At 36.8% G+C, this 19,714-nt stretch overlaps 1 protein-coding gene across 1 annotated transcript in view; it reads right to left on the bottom strand.

The window, feature by feature from the left end:
* LOC121419513 overlaps positions 1-19,714 on the bottom strand; it is a 331,043-nt gene that overhangs the window by 146,868 nt on the left and 164,461 nt on the right. Inside the window, exons 84-100 of the mRNA XM_041613966.1 lie at positions 19,443-19,541; positions 18,630-18,779; positions 17,551-17,691; positions 15,863-15,967; positions 14,909-15,007; positions 14,327-14,467; positions 13,650-13,787; positions 12,732-12,830; positions 12,015-12,170; positions 11,294-11,434; positions 10,089-10,196; positions 9,386-9,541; positions 8,249-8,389; positions 3,524-3,631; positions 2,265-2,426; positions 1,284-1,439; positions 145-249 (exon numbers count right to left, since the gene is read on the bottom strand). Of these exons, the coding sequence (XP_041469900.1) occupies positions 145-249; positions 1,284-1,439; positions 2,265-2,426; positions 3,524-3,631; positions 8,249-8,389; positions 9,386-9,541; positions 10,089-10,196; positions 11,294-11,434; positions 12,015-12,170; positions 12,732-12,830; positions 13,650-13,787; positions 14,327-14,467; positions 14,909-15,007; positions 15,863-15,967; positions 17,551-17,691; positions 18,630-18,779; positions 19,443-19,541 (2,205 nt within the window). The remainder of the gene's footprint in view (positions 1-144; positions 250-1,283; positions 1,440-2,264; positions 2,427-3,523; positions 3,632-8,248; positions 8,390-9,385; positions 9,542-10,088; positions 10,197-11,293; positions 11,435-12,014; positions 12,171-12,731; positions 12,831-13,649; positions 13,788-14,326; positions 14,468-14,908; positions 15,008-15,862; positions 15,968-17,550; positions 17,692-18,629; positions 18,780-19,442; positions 19,542-19,714) is intronic.

Here is a 19,714-nt window from a genome sequence, read left to right as displayed (position 1 = left end):
TTTCAAAGACCTCGTTCCCATTAAATTTGTACATAAAAAAAGTTGCTGAGCTAAGTTGTGCCATGTCCCAAAGTGACTCTGCACTGCCAAAATATGTGAAGAAAGTTATATTGAGTCCTTCTGATACCAATGAATTTTCATTACCTATATTCTCACAGGCTGGACCACTATAACCAGGCAAACACACACATCTGCGTTGAGAGCAGGTTGCTCCATTCACACAGGGAGGGAAGCAACGTTCCTCTAAAGCTGAGGGATGAAACAACAAAAAAAGAAAGATGATTATGATGCAGGTTTATCAAAGCATTGTTCCATGTACTACCTACAATTCACTATGAACAAATTTGCATGCATAATAATAATAATAGGCATTTATATAGCGCCATCTACCTAGAAATATTCTATTCCAAGTCGCGATATTATTATTATTATTACCCCGGCCTTAGCTCGGGCTGAATTTCAGCCTTCATGTATTCAAGGAATCAATTCTGCTGGGTACCCATTCACCTCATCTATGTTGAGTCCAGCATAATGTGGATAAATTTCTTGCTGAAGGAAATTAAGCCATGCCTAGGATTCGAACCCATGACCCTCTGTTTCAAAGTCAGAAGACTAATCCACTGGGCCACAACGCTCCACACAAGCATACATGTATGCATACTAGTTTACAAGAATTAAAAAGAATGACTCACATGAGATGACTCTTAGAAAATTGCATACATTTTTTATGATTTTATTATGAATACAAGATGAAATAGATTGCAAAGCATTTTGTTCCAAAAATACTACTGTGTGAAATGTATCAATGCTTGGATTTGGTAGGTTAGGTATCTCACAAATTTCTTAGGCTGTAGAGGGGGCATTTCACAAAACACTGATTTTTCACAATTGGCTATAAGTTCGTGAAATCATTTTACCTTAAAAATCACAAAAATCACAAAATAAATCACAATAACAGATGTCAGTAGAAATCAGTAAAAATCATGAAGTGTTGCATGCCTAATAATAATAATAGCAATAATATTTCATTTACCCAAGATAGCATTTCAATTGGGAAACTGCTCTACCAGTGGGCCCTGCACAACATAATATGTTATCATTGCCCGTCTCCAATCTAAATGCTGAGTGCCTAGCAAGAAGGCAGAAGGTCCCACTTTTATAAGTCTTTGGTATGACTCAGCCGAGGAACAAACCTGCAACCTCCTGTTCATGAGGCTGACACTCTACCACTGAGCCACCATGCCCGCTCAAAGGTCAAATATACAAATGAATACTTTTCATACCTGTGCCTCCAGAGCCACTAATTGTAATATTAGCTGTTGCTGTAAGTGGTCCTGTACTACAAGAGTAGCTTCCCGCATCAGAGCTCATCAGGTCATTGAAATAGAGGATTGACGATCTCTGACTTGTCTTGACAGTGTATAAGCGCCCAACTGCACCTGTGAGGCGAAACAGAAAAAGAAAAGGTTAAAGTCTCTAGTGATTAGTAAGTAATCATCTGTCCACCTTCTTATTTCATGAGATTTTTCACAAGGCATTGCTAAAAAAAATCAGAGAATAGGAGTCAGATATACACAAAGGCAGATAACTGTATGGAATTGCCAAAAATAACACAATAAACATCAACCTTTGTGTATGTACACAAAGGTTTGTGGTTGTAGCAAAATGCTCAAAATAACACAAAAACTTTCCAATCTTACACATAATTTATCAGATATCTATAAGTCCTCTTCAGTAATGCAGCATGGGTAATCTGTTTCTAGCAGAACATCTGAAATACATCCCTCAACAGTAATTTATGAGGCTATTTCAATTGTTATAACTCTATGAAGCCAAGCAAAGTTGCTTCATTTAATTTTTTTAAACAAATGCACACCTAGTTACCAATACAACTATTTAGTATATCCATTGATTTGAAAGCACGATAAGAGAGCATTGCACATTACATGTAAATGCCTTGCTTACGGGTATAGGTGCCGTGGCCAGGGATCGAACCCCGGACTTTCCATGTTTAGCTTGGCACCGTAGACCACTCGGCCACGGCACCTCCTATATAATAATGCAAAAAAAATAGTTTAATGAATTAATTGATCTCTGGTAATGGGCATAAAGAATTATCTCTGTGATTTCTGGGGAACACAATAATCAGCAATCTTTACTGAAATTTGTTATAAGCTACTTAAAACATTGCATGTAATTGGCTCACAACTAGTTAGTCAGTGAAACCAGACCAGATGCTTTCATGAAACCTGCCCGTTTATTACCCAATGAAGCTGATGGAATGAGCTGTCCGTTGGCTCCTCTCCACTGTGGATCCAGATAGGGGCTATTGCTTGATACCTGACAGGCCAAGTTGAAGTTTGAACCTATCCGAGGGATCTGCCGTATGGAAGGGGTGATGGTGATGAGGTATCGACCAGGTGGAGCTGCAAGAAAAAAAATGAAATCATAAACCTTTTCTTGTCTCTTTGAACATATTTTCTTCCTTGTTTAATACTTTTTCATTGTTTGTATCTATTATAAGTATTATTTGTTATTTGTATGCAGGGCCCCCAAGAAAAACAGCGCCTAGTCCACTGATGGGGTTACCCTGTGTAAACAAAAACAAAATAAATAAATATATAAACCCTTTCCACGCATACTTTGTACCAATGCACACTCGGTGCCATGCAAATTTCAAGCTCAAGCAAACAATCCATCCCTTCCCTCCCTAAAAATAATTAATCACGGAGGGGTTCATGGCCAAGCGCAAAAAGAGTTAAACATCAAATCATCACATGAATTAGATAGACATGTATGTTTTTTCATATCAGATCATTTCTCTCTGAGCAAAAGTTTTATCTGACTGCTTCCCTCACAGAAAATAACATTAAATGTGACCTTCTGAGTAAAAAAAAGACCAAAGAATTTGCTTAATTGGTCTTACTTCATCAAGATACAGCATACATTTTTTGGAAGAATGAATTATCAGTGATTTGTATTCTACATACAGTAAACAGACTTATCAATTGTCACTCCAGAAAATTCTACAAAAGAAAAGCTGATTTCTTGTTAACATTTCTTGTGCAAGTATCAACTGGTTCCCTACTGGAACAAAGTCATCCTTGTGCAAAGCCTACAACAATTACAGAATACAGTTTTGAACAGGTCATTATACAACTCCCAAGAATGTTCTGTAATCTGATTGGTCCAAATCGGATCACATGATAATCAGTGAATTGCACTAATGCATCCAAAATGCACTATCCTGCACTCTGACGTCAGAGTGCAGGATAGTGCAAGTTCTGGTATCTAGAATTTAGATGAAATATAGCATTGGGGCAACTCAGTAACATGGGTGGGGGGTGCATAAAACAAACAATACACGCATTCTTGTGCATAGAGGACCTAAATAATGAACTCTGTGCTCGACTTGCCAAATGGATATACCGCAATCGATCCTGGGACCTCGGTGCGGTATATTAATTGGCGTTTGTCGCACGCTTTTAATACGTGCATTATTTGTATAATGTATTATGCTTACTTCCAGTTCTCAGTTGGCACTGATCTCCAGTATAGTCAGGGAAGCACACACAGGCTCCATTCACACATGTCCCTCCATTCTGACAGGGTCTGGGGCATGTGGGTTCAACTGAAAAACAACGTTTGATGAAATACATTTTTATTAAAGTAAGAATTCACAGCAGGAAAGCAATTCATGAGAAATTCTTTAAAATCAAGGTCAATTTTTACCATATTATCTTCGATCTGAAACTTGTAAATTCATGTAAACCTACATGTATCTTAGTTAACTCTTAATGTGCCATTCACCGTAATCAGCGAGTGACATTTTTTCAGTCTATATTTGTTTTATTTTAAAAACAAGGCAAAAGCAATTTTGTGTCTCGCCCACATATAAAAATAACCAGAAATATCGCAATTTGCAAGGGCATGCAACAGAATTGTATCAAAACTACATTGTAATATGACTGGGATGGAATAACACTTGCCTTAAGAGCCTTGCACGTAAATTTTAATGTTGACCTGAAAATGACCTTTGACCTTATCATGTGACCTTCGACTGCAGCATAACATGCAGGTCCCCCAAGTCCATCTACCATCCAAGTTTGGTTGAAAAGCACCTTACGGTTGCGGAGTTAGGTAAGGTTGACCTGAAAATGACCTTTGACCTTATCATGTGACCTCCGACTGCAGCATAACATGCAGGTCCCCCGAGTCTATCCACCATCCAAGTTTGGTTGAAAAGTGACTTACGGTTGCAGAGTTAGGTGTCATAAGAGAGTCTTGCATGTAAACTTTAACGTTGACCTGAAAATGACCTTTGACCTTAACATGTGACCTCCGACTGCAGCATATCATGCAGGTCCCCTAAGTCCATCTACCATCCAAGTTTGGTTGAAAAGTGACCTACGGTTGCGGAGTTAGGTGTCATAAGAGAGTCTTGCATGTAAACTTTAACGTTGACCTGAAAATGACCTTTGACCTTACCATGTGACCTCCAACTGCAGCATAACATGCAGGTCCCCCAAGTCCATCTACCATCCAAGTTTGGTTGAAAAGCGACTTACGGTTGCGGAGTTAGGTGTCATAAGAGAGTCTTGCATGTAAACTATAACGTTGACCTGAAAATGACCTTTGACCTTACCATATGACCTCCGACTGCAGCATATCATGCAGGTCCCCCAAGTCCATCTACCATCCAAGTTTGGTTGAAAAGTGACCTACGGTTGCAGAGTTAGGTGTCATAAGAGAGTCTTGCATGTAAACTTTAACGTTGACCTGAAAATGACCTTTGACCTTACCATGTGACCTCCAACTGCAGCATAACATGCAGGTCCCCCAAGTCCATCTACCATCCAAGTTTGGTTGAAAAGCGACTTACGGTTGCGGAGTTAGGTGTCAAAAGAGAGTCTTGCATGTAAACTTTAACGTTGACCTGAAAATGACCTTTGACCTTACCATGTGACCTCTGACTGCAGCATATCATGCAGGTCCCCTAAGTCCATCTACCATCCAAGATTGGTTGAAAAGTGACCTATGGTTGCGGAGTTAGGTGTCATAAGAGAGTCTTGCATGTAAACTTTAATGTTGACCTGAAAATGACCTTTGACCTTACCATGTGACCTCCAACTGCAGCATAACATGCAGGTCCCCCAAGTCCATCTACCATCCAAGTTTGGTTGAAAAGCACCTTACGGTTGTGGAGTTATGTGTCATTAGATTTGTGACGGACGGACGACGGACGACATTTGGATCCCTAAGTCTCGCCTTCACCTCTGGTGGGCGAGACAAAAAGGGAATCACTCCTGAGACAATAATGTTAAACCTCTTGACCATAAGCTGAACTAATCAATGAAATCAATCATGCATGTAATGCACTCCTCTGCAATGTATGACCATTGCACGAAAATGTGTTTGTGGCACCCCAGTGGATGCACAGACATGTGTTCATGGCACGTTAAGAGAAACATGAGCAGAAATATGAGAACATAGAAGATTGCTAACAATGTCAAAGATAAACTAATGTGGGGCAGCGTAATATTATTGCTTGGAAAAAGTCCCATCTACTGGCACGAATGCTATGCCTTTTTTTCTGGTTTATGCACTTTCTATCAAGATCGTTTGGCACATACGTTTTATCTACACATATGTGGATGGCCATCTCAGAGATGCCAACTTTTGGAAATCAGAATTAGGGAGGATTTGCAACCGCCACCAAATTATGTGCGCGTAGCGCACATCTCGAGCGCGGAGTGCTCGACCCTTGCGGCCGAGGAAGTTTTGGGTTTCTAGATGCTCTCTGGTGTGTTATATATAAGAATAATTGTAGAGGAATTGTGAAAGCAGTTACATTAATCTATTAGTTATTTCCTCTTTAAGAATAGCCTAGAATGATCAAGTACATTCCACAGCATGTTTGTAAGAACGTTCCAGATGTCTTTTTATTATGCAGGCCTTGCCTATTTAAAGGCCAAGGAGTTGTATTGTTATTTCTGAATAGAGATTAGGAACAATAGGCTTAGCTATGTTATTGACACACTGTTGATTTCAATGAGGTCATTCAAGAGTCTTCTGGATTTTTGACTGCTCCATTATAGGAGAATGTTCTTTTGGAAGAAGGTGTTAGAACCTTCCATGGTGGTGACATTTTTTAGAAGCTTCTAGATTAGTTGAAACTTAGTATATATAGCTGCAGTTTCTATCATCACACCATCACATCATATGAGAGCAGGAGATCACATCACATCATATGAGATCACTTCACCAGATCAGATCAGAGCAGTTTATGCATCAATGAACTGTTTGCAGTTATTTTGAGAGAGAAATTATCAGTTCTCATCGAGATCATCAACATCATCAACCTGTTCAATGAACACGCTTCAACCCATGGATTGCTGAAATTGACTGTTAATCATCATCAACATCGTCTTCACGGACATTTCAACTCGTTGCAGTGACTCTTATTATTCATCGGACTTCAACATCAGTTTCATCATCGCCATCATTGTGAATTTTCACCAGTCAACTGGGATTTTATCATTTGGATTATTACTTGGATATAGTATCATCACTTCGGGATTTTACATCGGACACTTCAAGAGATTTATGTAAGATCATTATTTGTTTTATTTATGTATAATTATTTCCTGTAATAAAAAAAAAAGGAAATTTAAATAAATTTTTTTTATTGTTATTTGTTGCAGTATCGTAACAGGTGCAATCTGACCCTTATTTTGGGGCATTTCACATGTTTTTAAATAAACATTGTTCCCACTTTTTTAACATTAAAAATATCAAATATGCATTTTCACATGTAAATAAAAAATGAGGGGACAAAAGAAGTACCTGTTCAACAACAATAATAAGGATGAATTATCACTATCGGCTATAGGCAGGTTATGTTCCACTATAAATCCAGTAAAGAAAAGCTCAGCGCTGGTCCCTTGCTTGGTGAAATAAAGACAACAGGGTACTAGTGGAGCTCGAAGATCTTGTCATCGCAATGTCCGTAGGCCTATGCCGTTTGCTCCCAAACGTTAAGTGCTTCCGAATTATCATCACGACCTCCCTGCTAAACTGAAATGTCCACGCTGCAAATTGCGCAAAATGCATGGTAAATTCCTCTTTCCGACTTCCGAACACACAGGTACTGGAGACTGTATTCAGTCTTATACTTCTGAGACCATTTCTTGGTCTTCTTTTGTTGATTTTCCGCCATTTTGTGTCAATATCAACCCATCAATACGCCGAATTCACACACCGATATTCCACCACACGACACGACAAATCCAGTGGCCGCGAGCGCACACGCCTCGCAAAGCTAGCCGGGCCTACCGGCCTGGTGCACAGTGGATTCCCGTTGAGCATATCACATGCACCAGCTTTTCGCTGCTCCTTATTTGTCTACTTTTCACACAGAATTTAGTAGCAGCAAACGTAGTGGAGTTACTACATGCTAAAGTTAGCACACGATACATGTCCTTCCAATCCAATTTGATCAATGCAAAAAAATCGTAATTTCGGGAGGACAAGGATGGTAAACGTAAGGGCGGGAGTTGGGATGAATTTTCGGGAGCCTCCCGATGAAATCGGGAGGGTTGGCATCTCTGCCATCTTGTTGGAATCTGATAGGAACATGTTTCTCAATTGTTATCACAACTGATATTTGCATGTAAATATTCCTTCATGTAAATATTCTCTTGTGTGAACATTGCTTTAAGCTTAATGTGGCCACTTAATCATACATCCTTCCTTTTTCTTTTGTATCCGTTTTGTATCCTTTTTCCCTTTCACCTTTTCTCTTACTTCTCTCCTTAACTTCAGTATCTTCTCCCATCCTTTCCTTCCTCACCTACTTTTCTCCTCCATCTACATGCATATTCTTTGTTATCCTTCTCTGAATTCATATATTTGTTTTCAAACTGAACTCGTATTATACTTCTAAATTGTGTTTAAAATGTATTTCCTTTCTATGAAATTACAAATGTATGATTATGTGATATATCTTTTTAACTAATATTTCATTTTTTGTTGTATTATTATGATTATGTAATGCCTCTGTACCTTTGTAAACTCATCGCAATTCGACTTTGTCACAATGATGTCTTTTATCATTAAACCAGTTATCTATCTATCTATCTTAGCTACTGGAGAATGAGAAGCATATAACAAAACAAAATGGCAGTGAATTGTACTTGCAACTGGTCGTAGCTCCTGAATAGAGAAGAACATTATGAAACATACATACCAGCGATGCTGATGGTGAAGGATGTTGTCAGAGGACCAGCTGTGCAGGAGTATGTTCCTGAATCAGTGCCTTGGATGTCTTCTATGACGAGAGTCGTTGCATAAGGAGAGGTGCTCTGGGTGTACATACGCTGGCTGCCAACTACACAAATACAATAAATCAAATTCATTCAATACAGGAAACTACAATGAATCATCAGTTTGGAAGAACTGAATAGACAACCCAAAAAATGTGACAAAATTTGAGGTAGGTAATTGTTAAAGTGAGGAATAACAAGAAACTCAAGGTAATGAGAAAGAAAGGTGAAACTCACCTTTTGCATATCAATATACATGCAGAATATTAAGGTGAAAAGATATAGCATCAAATATGTATTTAGAAATACTATTTCTAAAAGATTTATTTATTTTAAAATTGCTACATGTATTTACAGACATACTTGAGGGGTGAAAAGAATTAAAGTTAAAAAATATCTTGTAACACACATTGAATAATTACAATCAATTAAGCTTGCAACCAACAGTCCAAGAATGAATTCTGGGAATTTCGAAAAAATATTCACACTATTTGCATTTTTTTCTTGAGCATTATGATCATTTTAATAAAATCTTTCAAGAACATATGACATTATTTAACACAGCCTAGGTAAACCCACAAACAGAGACCTTGAATTTCAACATGAATAGCCAAGAACCTTTAAATGAGAATTACATTCATTGCAGAAGTTGTAACGGACAATTACATTTGAGAATTCATAACCATGTTGTTTAAAGGTCAAGTCCACCTCATGACAATGTTGATTTCAATCAATAGAGAAACATCAGACAAGCATAATGCTGAAAATTTCATCAAAATCATATGTAAAATAACAAAGTTATGACATTTGAAAGTTTTGTTTATTTTTCACAAAATAATTATATGCACAATTTAGTCACATGCAAACAAGAGAATTGATGATGTCCTCACTCACTATTTCTTTTGTTTTTTATTGTTTGAATTATACATTATTTTAATTTTTGTTGGGGTGGACTTGTCCTTTAATATACTACTGGCCTACTAGAATCATTGTTTGAAATTGACAACTGATTATAAACGATTGTACTACTAGGGCCCTGATAACACCATAGCTTGACTTACTATATCCCCTCGGGCTGACTGGAAGCCCATTAGGTAGTCTCCAGATTGGGCTGGTGTACTGGCCATCCTGTCGAAGCTCACACAGGAAACTGATCGTTTGGCCAACGGAGGGTGATGTGTCCGTGGGTGGTATGATGCGGATCGCATATGGTATCACTGACAAAAGTAAAAAAGAAATGTGTTATTAACCTATGGAGACTGAGCACGTGCATATATGTGGGCTTGAGTCCATGGAAAATGTGTATTATAGTTCATTCATCCAGTCCCCACCGGGTTAATATAGATACATTTACAGCAGGACTTCCCTTTGAAGGTTTCAGTGATTACCACAAGAAAAATATTAAAATGTTCTCAGAGAAGATGTTTAGCACTGGATATGCTGAAATTTCCCTGTGATTTTAGTTATATGCCAATCTTTCTGCTAACCTTGGAAACAAGTGGGGAAAATGATGTACCAAGATGAACAGTACTGTTCCAAAAATGTCCAGCTGGAAGTTTGCATAGAATCAAAGTACGAGTATGTGACTTGGATATGCCTTCACTACTGGATCCCATCATTAAATCCATTTCTTAGATCATATCATGATATATATTGTTACTTTGTTTTTGTTGAGAAAGTTTTCTTGTAATCATACATACATGTATGTAATTACATTAATTATATTTAGGAAACATTTTAAGGCATGATTTGAATATTGTGTACCTTGTCTTTCACAAGCAGGTCCTGTAAACTCCTGAGGACAAACACAGTTACCATCCATACATGTTCCTCCATTCAGGCAAGGGCTAGCACAGGGTCGCCCACCTGTACCTAAAGATACAAGTTAGCAATATATTAGCAATATAATTCAAATAGCTTAGTCCAAATGACAGAGGAAGGTGAAGCGGAAGGGACAGTCTTGCCCAGGCCAGGTCAGAGGAAGATCCGATGGATAATTAGGTGGAACAGTGGTTTGAATGACCGAGGCAAAAGTAAATGCATGCATGAGAATGCAAACGAATATTTGAGATCTATGGCAAAGCAGTAGTAGTAGTAATATAATTGATGGGTTTGAAGTAGGCAACTTTCAAACTTTCATTCTTAATTCAATAGTCACAATAGTACAAAACTGCACTTCAATAACAGATTCTGACTGATGAGAATGTGAACAATTCTTGGAGGACTATGGCAAAGTAGTAGTAGTAGTAATATAATACCAGTAATATTATTGATAGAACAAGGCCTGCAAAATGCCACTTCAATAACAAATTCTGATTGATAAATCAAGACCTAATGATTGGTAAAAATGAAGATGTGAGGGCTCTAAATTGGAAAAAAAAACATGAAATGGGACAGCAGTTTTGGCCCTAAAAAGCCAGGTGTGGTCAATTTCGAAAAATAAAGTTGTATTTCAATATTTTTCTAGTACATGTTGTTCTCACAGTGCCCAATAGCTTGGAATTCTATATTTAAAATTATAGTACACATATTCCTTTTTATGATTCAAAGAATGCATTTTGGGGATGTTATACCCTGATTGTAAACAATCCTTGACACTAATGAATTAATATGTAATTTCTCGCTATCGGTAATAAAAAAAATTCCCTGATGTAGCTCATGCCTTACTTCTGTCACCCACTAACTTCCAGTAAGTAGCTTTAACTTACAGTAAGGGGGATAACTCAAGAAGCAAGTGTTAAGATGATTTCTCCTCAAAATGTAGGAAGAGGGATTGAGAACGTGGTGTGAGAGCGGACGCAACTAGACTAGCGCAAGCTACATACGAGTAGACAGTAAGTTGTTGGGTCACATATCACAGAACAAGAAGTAAAATTCCTAGTTTAGTGGAGAAAGTGATGGACAGTTCTTGCCATGCACTGCAGCTGAGAACTTTTGGTTATTGTGGATAGCAAGAATGAATCACTTACTCTCCAATGTGATAGTGAAGGTTGAAGAATGAGGTCCAACATAACAGGTGTATGTTCCTGCATCGTCCAGACGAAGGCTTCTGATCACGAGACGGGTCAGGTAAGAGCCAACCTCCTGGGAGCTAAGATGTCTCGGTGCTCCTGTCAAGACATCATCATTTGTTATATTTTTAAACATTAGAGTTAATGAAAGGACATCAATTTTATTAAAGTCAGGATATACATATAAATATTACAAATCTCCTGGGAGCAAAGATGTCTGGGTGCTCCTGTCAAGATATCATTAATTATATTTTTATACAGTAGTGTTAAAAGGAACATTAAGCTTTAAGTCAGGATATAAAGATCACAGATCCAAGATTGATTAAATTGAAAATGAAATACAAAAAATATATCCTAAAACAAGTACATATCTGAGTGGCTTTCTGTCAGCCATAGTACAGCCATGACGTACTGCAATATGATTCATAATCTCTTAATTATGACTTACATAGAGCAATAATGAATTGCTGGGCTTTCGTCTGTACATTCTTGAATTTCCTATTCACAGAAATAGGAACATACGGGTTAAAATAGCAATTTTCTCTTTCAAAAATAGGAATATTCCTATATAGAGGAACAGTTGGCATGTTTGCATATAGCATAGCTTGCCATACAGTGCTTAATTGTGTAATCAGTCTCTAATGTAACAGTTCCCTAATCTATAGAAATTCGGAATTACCTTGAGTGATAGCCATTATAGGCACGCCATCAGGTCCTCTCCATTGCGGCCTACCGTAGGGGCTACCCTGGGGTGCCTCACACAGGAAGGTGACGTCTTGGCCAACTAAGAACTGGCTCGTATCTGGAGGGTGGATCCGTACCTGGAACGGTGGTCCTGGAGAAAAGGAATACTTGCAGTAGTAAACACAAAGAAAAGATCTTCTCAACTGCAACCTTTGCAAAATTCACAGTTGTGTCTTTCGTGCTGGGAACCTGCATGCAGTTTTCACTGCCCCTCCTCATTTTTCTACACATTAGCAACATAATGGGGAATATTGGAATGCTGCTATAAAAAGACACATGTCACCTATAGGTGGAATTCCTGCTTAAAGATGAGGCACATGGTATGGTGACTTCATGCATCTAACTTCATTTTTTCAAGTTTCACTAAAAAGAGACCATCACACCTTGATGATTCACCTAGTGTTACTGATGTGTGTATGACAAGTTGTTTTAACAATGACTCCTTCTTTACACTGTATATCAAGCTTTGCTATTTGTTAAGAATTTCCATTTGTAAAGAATTGCCATTTATTAATTATAAACAATGATTACACAATATCAGGAAATTAATCTTTATGGTAAACTTTTTGAAATTGTCCATTTGTGTATTTGTTCATTTTCGATGTGAATATAAAAATAACAATCGTTTCAATATTCTTAGGGATGTTCTCACCTCTATTCTGGCACTGCCTTCCAGTAAAGCCTGCATGACACTGGCAAACACCTCCTACACAAGTGCCTCCATTCAAACATGGCAAGGGACATTCAGGAGCTGACGAGAAAACAAAACAAGAATGGGAGATCATAGTGTGAGATCATAGTTAGTTATTAGAACAGTAAGAAAATATTCATTTACAGCCAACCCTTTTTCTTACTTTCTTAGAGAAAACGAGATGGACGTATGGCCAAAATTAACCTTCCAATATGTGATACAAAATAAATTTGAAGCCAACATGCTTTTCTCCATCTTCTCCCAATGTAACCTTTTCCTTTTGATACAGGGACATAGTTTTCTATCAATCAAGATAAATTAATTTATTCTCAAATTGGCAACAGCTGTAAATATTCTATTCATTTTCATGCTTTTAACAATTTTTTAATGAATAACATTACCTGTCAAAACCAATGAAAAAATAGAAGTATCATCAAAACAAGGAGTTGACAATTGAAATTGTTGAAAAGTGATTTTGTTGTTTTGATTGAAAGGCCAATATAGACAGGTAATGTTTACCTTACATTGTAAAGCTTTCATTCCAAATCTTCACTGGTAATGGAAGCAACATTTTCCTTTTTCTAATATTCAATGCACCACTGGACATATTGGCTCAGTGGTAAAGTGCCTGCCTCATGAGTGGAAGGTTGCGGGTCCAATTCCTGGCTAATTCATACCAAAGACCTTAAAAATGGAACCTTCTGCATTCTTGTAAGGCACTCGATATATTAGAATCGAGAATCAAGGGTATAAGAAAAGTAAGTTATGAAAGACCCGCCGGGAGAAGAGTTTGTAGTGCCTCCTGGGGTAACAAGAAGTATTATTATCATGGCTAGCAAAGAGAGACTGTACCTCAATGCATTCATACAGATAGCTTACCTTCAATGGTTAAAGTGAAGGATGCACGGAGCATACCAACGGTGCAGACATAGACTCCCTCATCAATTTGCTGAACCCTTACCACGTGTAGACGGGATACGTAGTCAGACACCCTCTCAACGACATACCGTCCATTGTCTAGAACAAAGACAGAATCAAAGGAAAAGTGTCAGAAAGGATCTTTTGAAAATAGAGATTAAAAGTGCACCTACTCCAAAAGTAATTATGTAATGCATGACATGCTTTGAGAATATTTTTCATATTGATCAGAATCAACAAGAATTCATACACATTTTTTTAGAAGAGGTACTTTACAAAACTTATACAACATCGCATAGGCAAATGGTTTTTGCTCTTTCATATTCATTTATGTTCATACAACTCTATTAATCTAGTAGATTAAGGATAACACATGCATCTAAAGAAGTACTTAATAAAGCTTATCAAATATGGCATATGCACATCGTTTTTTATTCACATAATATCTGTCATATTGATCACATTTCTGATTGTATTCAAATTTATTTGGATCAGGAAATGTGACACAACGTTTAATGATTAATCTTATGGTTGATTTATAACATTGATTGCACATAAAGCTCACAGAAATTAAGCGTAAAAATCAAGCACTAAGATCTGTGTAACAGGGTCCCAAAGAGGTACTTAACAATGCTTACCAGCCTTAACATTGATAGCTCGACCACCAGGTCCTAACCAGGTGGGATTGAAGTAACCCAGTTGGTCTGATATCTCACAGACGAAGGTTGTATTCTGACCGACGACCAGGGTGTTGGTTGGCGGTGGGATGATCCTGATGTCTGATCGAGAGAGAATTTATATATGTATGTGTAAATATCATCAATCCAATAAAGAAAAAATTTGAACAGGCCAAGATTGCAATATATTTAATCAATATAGAATAAAGCATATTGTTTATTCAAACATATTTACCTTTTATCAAAATTGATCAATCACCATTTATCACAATTGTTAATATAACACATATTTCTAAAGTGATTCCAGAATGTTTGCTTCATGACATTCTCATTAAAAAAATACCTTGGATTTCAGGTCTACAAAACTACAAAATAATATCATAATTTACAGCACATTGTTTTTTTTACAAACACACTAACCGAGGACTACTTAATTCTATTTTCCAAAAGACTTTGTGCAAGAATTTGTTAATGGGTAGGGGGAAATGGACAGGGTATGACAATGGAATTTTCGCCTGACAGTACAGATATTAGAGAACATACCAGCATTTCTGCAGTCAATTCCAGAAAACCCTGGTGGACATTGACAGATACCATTCCTGCAGGTCCCTCCATTCTGACAAGGTAACATACATTCTTGACCTGCAAGATAAAATATGACGACGACGATGATTATGATAACGATGAAGCTTATGATGATAGTAACAAGGAGAAGCAGAACAGGGGGTGGAAGCGAAGAGGAGGATGAGAGAAAAAGGAAAGGACGAGAAAAAATAGAAGAGGAAGAAAAGGAAGGAAGATAAAGAACAAGAAGAAAGATACTCCAAATATTTACTAGAACTCAAGTTCATGCAAATAATATTCTAAAAATAGGTTTTAAATATATGTATACCCTTCTGATTACAGCCACTACAAGTGGGCTAAAAAAGGCTTACTGCCAACAGGGCCCTGGGAACAATTTTTTTTTTTACTGGGAGTGCTGAGATAGTTTTGACAAGAAACAACTAAAAAGAAAAAAAGTGTTTCACTACAAAATGAAGGTTGTTCTAGCTTACGTTTCTCTATTTCTTAACACCTACCAGAATTCCTGGGGGAGAATAATACATGCTGCACCCCAAGTAAAATCTTGGGGGTGCTTCAGTGCCCCCAGCACCCCCGCTTCCCAGGGCCATGACTACCACAGTTATTCAATTAACTTTTTCCACCCCTGGTGTTCACATGTATTATCAATTCTTTATTTTCTAAAAAGTTACAAGCTAGATCTGTATTATATTCATTTGCCAATTATAATAATTACTTATAATGATGATAATAATAATAAAAACCATAATCATAATAATAATGATAATAATCATAATGAAAATAGTAATAATACTTATAGTAATATGACCAATAATCATAATAATAGCAATAATAATCACAGAAACTAAAATAATATTAAAAATTCCCACAATTATAATAATATGAATGTATAACGATGAAGGGATATACAAGTACCTATTCTTTCACAGGCCTGCCCTGAGAATCCTCTGTGGCAGAAACACCTTCCATCACTACACGTTCCTCCATTCTGACAGGGAGGGTTACATGGGATCACTCGAGCTGAAACAAATCATTTATAGTTTGTGAAACCTCTTGACTACATAATTTGGCAATATTCATAGACATTGTACAGGAATAACCTGGGGAGTGCTTCACAAAAATTGTGTCAGAGGAAATCATAATGAAAAGTGAATTATTTACTGAACAAGTGGAATGCCTCTGGCCGTCTCACCTGCATCACGCGGCTCAATATAGCAGCAGTGCTGACTTTGAAAACTACTCTAACTCGCACAAGATGTTCAGTGATACATGGTTACTCTTATGTCCATTTTTTATGAACTAGACCAATAAACTTACAGAGATATGATGGTTATTCAACAAAAAAACCCAACATGGCCAAAGTTCATTGACCTTACATGACCTTTGACCTTGATCATGTGACCTGAAACTCGCACAGGATGTTCAGTGATACTTGATTACTCTTATGTACAGGTTTCATGAATGAGATCCATAAAATTTTAAAGTTATGATGGTAATTCAACAGATACACCCAATTCGGCCAAAGTTCATTGACCTTTGACCTTGGTCATGTGACCTGAAATGCGCACAGGATGTTCAGTAATACTTGATTACTCTAATGTCCAAGTTTAACGAACTAGACCAATAACCTCTCAAAGTTATGGTAATTCAACAGATACCCCCGATTCGGCCAAAGTTCATTGACCTTAAATGACCTTTGACCTTAATCATGAGACCTGAAACTTGCACAAAATGTTCAGTGATGCTTGATTATTATTATGTCCAAGTTTCATGAATCAGATCCATAAATATTCAAAGTTATGATGGGAATTCAACAGATACCCCCAATTCGGCCATAGTTCATTGACCCTAAATGACCTTTGACCTTGGTCATGTGATGTGAAACTCATGCAGGATGTTCAGTGATACTTGATTAACCTTATGTCCAAGTTTCATGAACTAGGTCCATATATTTTCTAAGTTATGATGACATTTCAAAAACTTAACCTCAGGTTAAGATTTTGATGTTGATTCCTCCAACATGGTCTAAGTTCATTGACCCTAAATGACCTTTGACCTTGGTCATGTGACATGAAACTCTAATAGGATGTTCAGTAATACTTGATTAACCTTATGGCCAAGTTTCATGAACTAGGTCCATAGTTATGATGTCATTTCAAAAACTTAACCTCAGGTTAAGATTTGATGTTGACGCCGCCGCCACCGCCGCCGCTGTCGGAAAAGCGGCGCCTATAGTCTCACTCTGCTATGCAGGTGAGACAAAAATGTTATACGTTTTTGTAAATGTTTTTCTTTTTACTATACATCTTTATTGCATTCAAGTGATATCACTGACAAATCTCTTCATGGAATCAATCAATTATAAAAATAACTTCATAACATTTGAATTTGAGGGAAAATGATAAAAAGAGATTAAAAGAGATTAATCTATTTTTTTAAAAGATTAAAATAATCTAAGATTAATTTAAAGATAAAAAATAACCTATTTTAAAAGAGATCAAAAGAGATTAATTTATTTCAATCAATCTAATTTATTAATCTAAAGATATAAAATAATCTTTTTAAGGGATTAAAAGAGATTAATCTATTTTTTTTTTACTTACCATTGATGTTGATATTGAGTGTTGATGTAACTGTTCCAAGGACACAAGCATAGCTGCCAGCATCGGCTGCAGAGATGTCGTTGATAACAAGTGTTGTTGCTGATGGTGATATCATCTCAACGTAAACACGATCGGACCCTCCTGCAAAAGAAATTGTATATGATTCATCTCTATTTTCCTAGCTTTGTGTTATATAGGGTCCTGGACTTTACTCAATCTTTGTCTAATTCTTTCGAGAGCAAATTAATCTATTTCTGCAATTCTCTTTTAAACATTCCACTAAAACTCTGCGTTTCTCTACTGAAAATCATCCTACATTTTGAAATTCTCTTCCATAAATTCTTACACATCTTTGAAACCTCTAAAAAAATATCAGCAATGATTTTCCTAAAATTATCATATCTCATATTAAAATCTGTTAAAAGTATATAAATATATAATATATAAAACAATATTTATTTTTCTGACATGGATACAGATGAGACTACAGAGAAAAATAGGTAATGCATTCAGTTCCAACAAAAAGTTTATGTCTATGTCTAAGTATTATCCAAATTTTCAAAACAAATCTCGCACCTTCGTCAGGGATACCTCTGTCTCATATATACGCCTATATAAATCTGAAGTTCTCTTCCATAGATTCGCATATGCAATTTTCTCAATTATCTTCTAAAAATTCCCACAAAAACCACAGGAAATCCTTTACCTTGTTGGTGAGTGAAATTGTATATGACTAATCCTATTTTCTAGCTTCGTGTTGTATGGGGTTCTAGACTTCATCAATTCTTTGTGCAATTCTGTTGAAAAGTTGATATATTTCTGCAATTCCCTTCAAAATATTCTCAGTTAACTCTTTGATTCTCCTCCTAAATCTGCATACACATCTAAAATTCAAATATCTCTGATATTCAGTCCAAAATGTACCTCTCCAATTCTCTTCCAGAAATTATAATGAAACTTTAATTCTCTTTTGAAAAATCTATAACTGATTTTTTTTCTCATATTTTCAAAATAATTCTCATTTGTATTTGCAATATTGTTCCAAATATTCCTTTATAAAAATCCAAATAATCTTTTACCTTGTTGGTGAGTGATTCTCTGTCCTCGAGGATCCCTCCATACAGGGTTCTGAAGGAGACCTGGAGCAGAAGACTGGCAGGAGAACCGCAGATTGGCACCTTGTATTGCTGGGGTGCTACCAACCTGACGAATGCTGAGAGAGAAACCACCTTCAGCAGAAAAAGGTTTGAAAGAAACATGATTCAGTAATAAAAACATCAATAATAATAATAATAGTAATAATAATGATGATAGTGAGTAAAATTATTATAATTATAATAATTACATAACAATAATAATAGATTCATGTATAAAGTGCAGTTATAATGTGCACATATTCTACAGCGCTTACTACTTTGGATCACATTGTTACTCCGGTTGTAGCTTCCATGTAGTCGCCATACAGGCACTAAAGCATTCAAGGAATAAATCTAAGTTATTGCGATTGGCTACTATGCTTCTGTAACCATGGTAACTGACATAATGGAAAAGTTCCCATAGTTGTAACAATCATTAAAAGAGGCCCCTGGGCACTGTCTTTCAAAGAGTTGCGATTGACGCAATTATTCACAACTCTGGAAAGCAGGTGTTCGATGCCAACATCTAGAATGCTGTATGCCCGTTCAAATGGTTTTACAAATATGATGTACACTCATGAAGGCATCACTGAATCAACCAATCAGGGGGCTTCACATGGTTTCCAAAGGTACACTGTACATGTATGGAAGTATAATTATTCCATAAAGAAAGTTTGATAATATGAAAAATGCAACGAACTTAACGATTGAACAAAACAAACAAAAAAAGAGGTGTGATTCTACTAAAATGTTTACCTGGATTTTGGCAGAATTCTCCAATATAACCAGGAGGACAGATACACCGTCCGTTGCTGCAGGATCCTCCATTTATGCAGGGTGGGTTACATCTTGGAGCTGTGATAATTAAGAGAAATATAAAGTGATATATAATAATGATGATGATAATAGCTGGATTTATAAAGCGCTTTTTGCCAGACGATACAAAGCGCTGCTATTATCACCCCGGCTTTAGCTCGAGCTACCATCACCGGCACTCAGTGCGTTCAAGGAAATAATCCTGCCGGGTA

Source organism: Lytechinus variegatus, chromosome 8 (assembly GCF_018143015.1).
Source record: "Lytechinus variegatus isolate NC3 chromosome 8, Lvar_3.0, whole genome shotgun sequence".
NCBI lineage: Eukaryota > Metazoa > Echinodermata > Echinoidea > Temnopleuroida > Toxopneustidae > Lytechinus > Lytechinus variegatus.
This window is presented reverse-complemented; position numbering and strand designations above follow the sequence as displayed.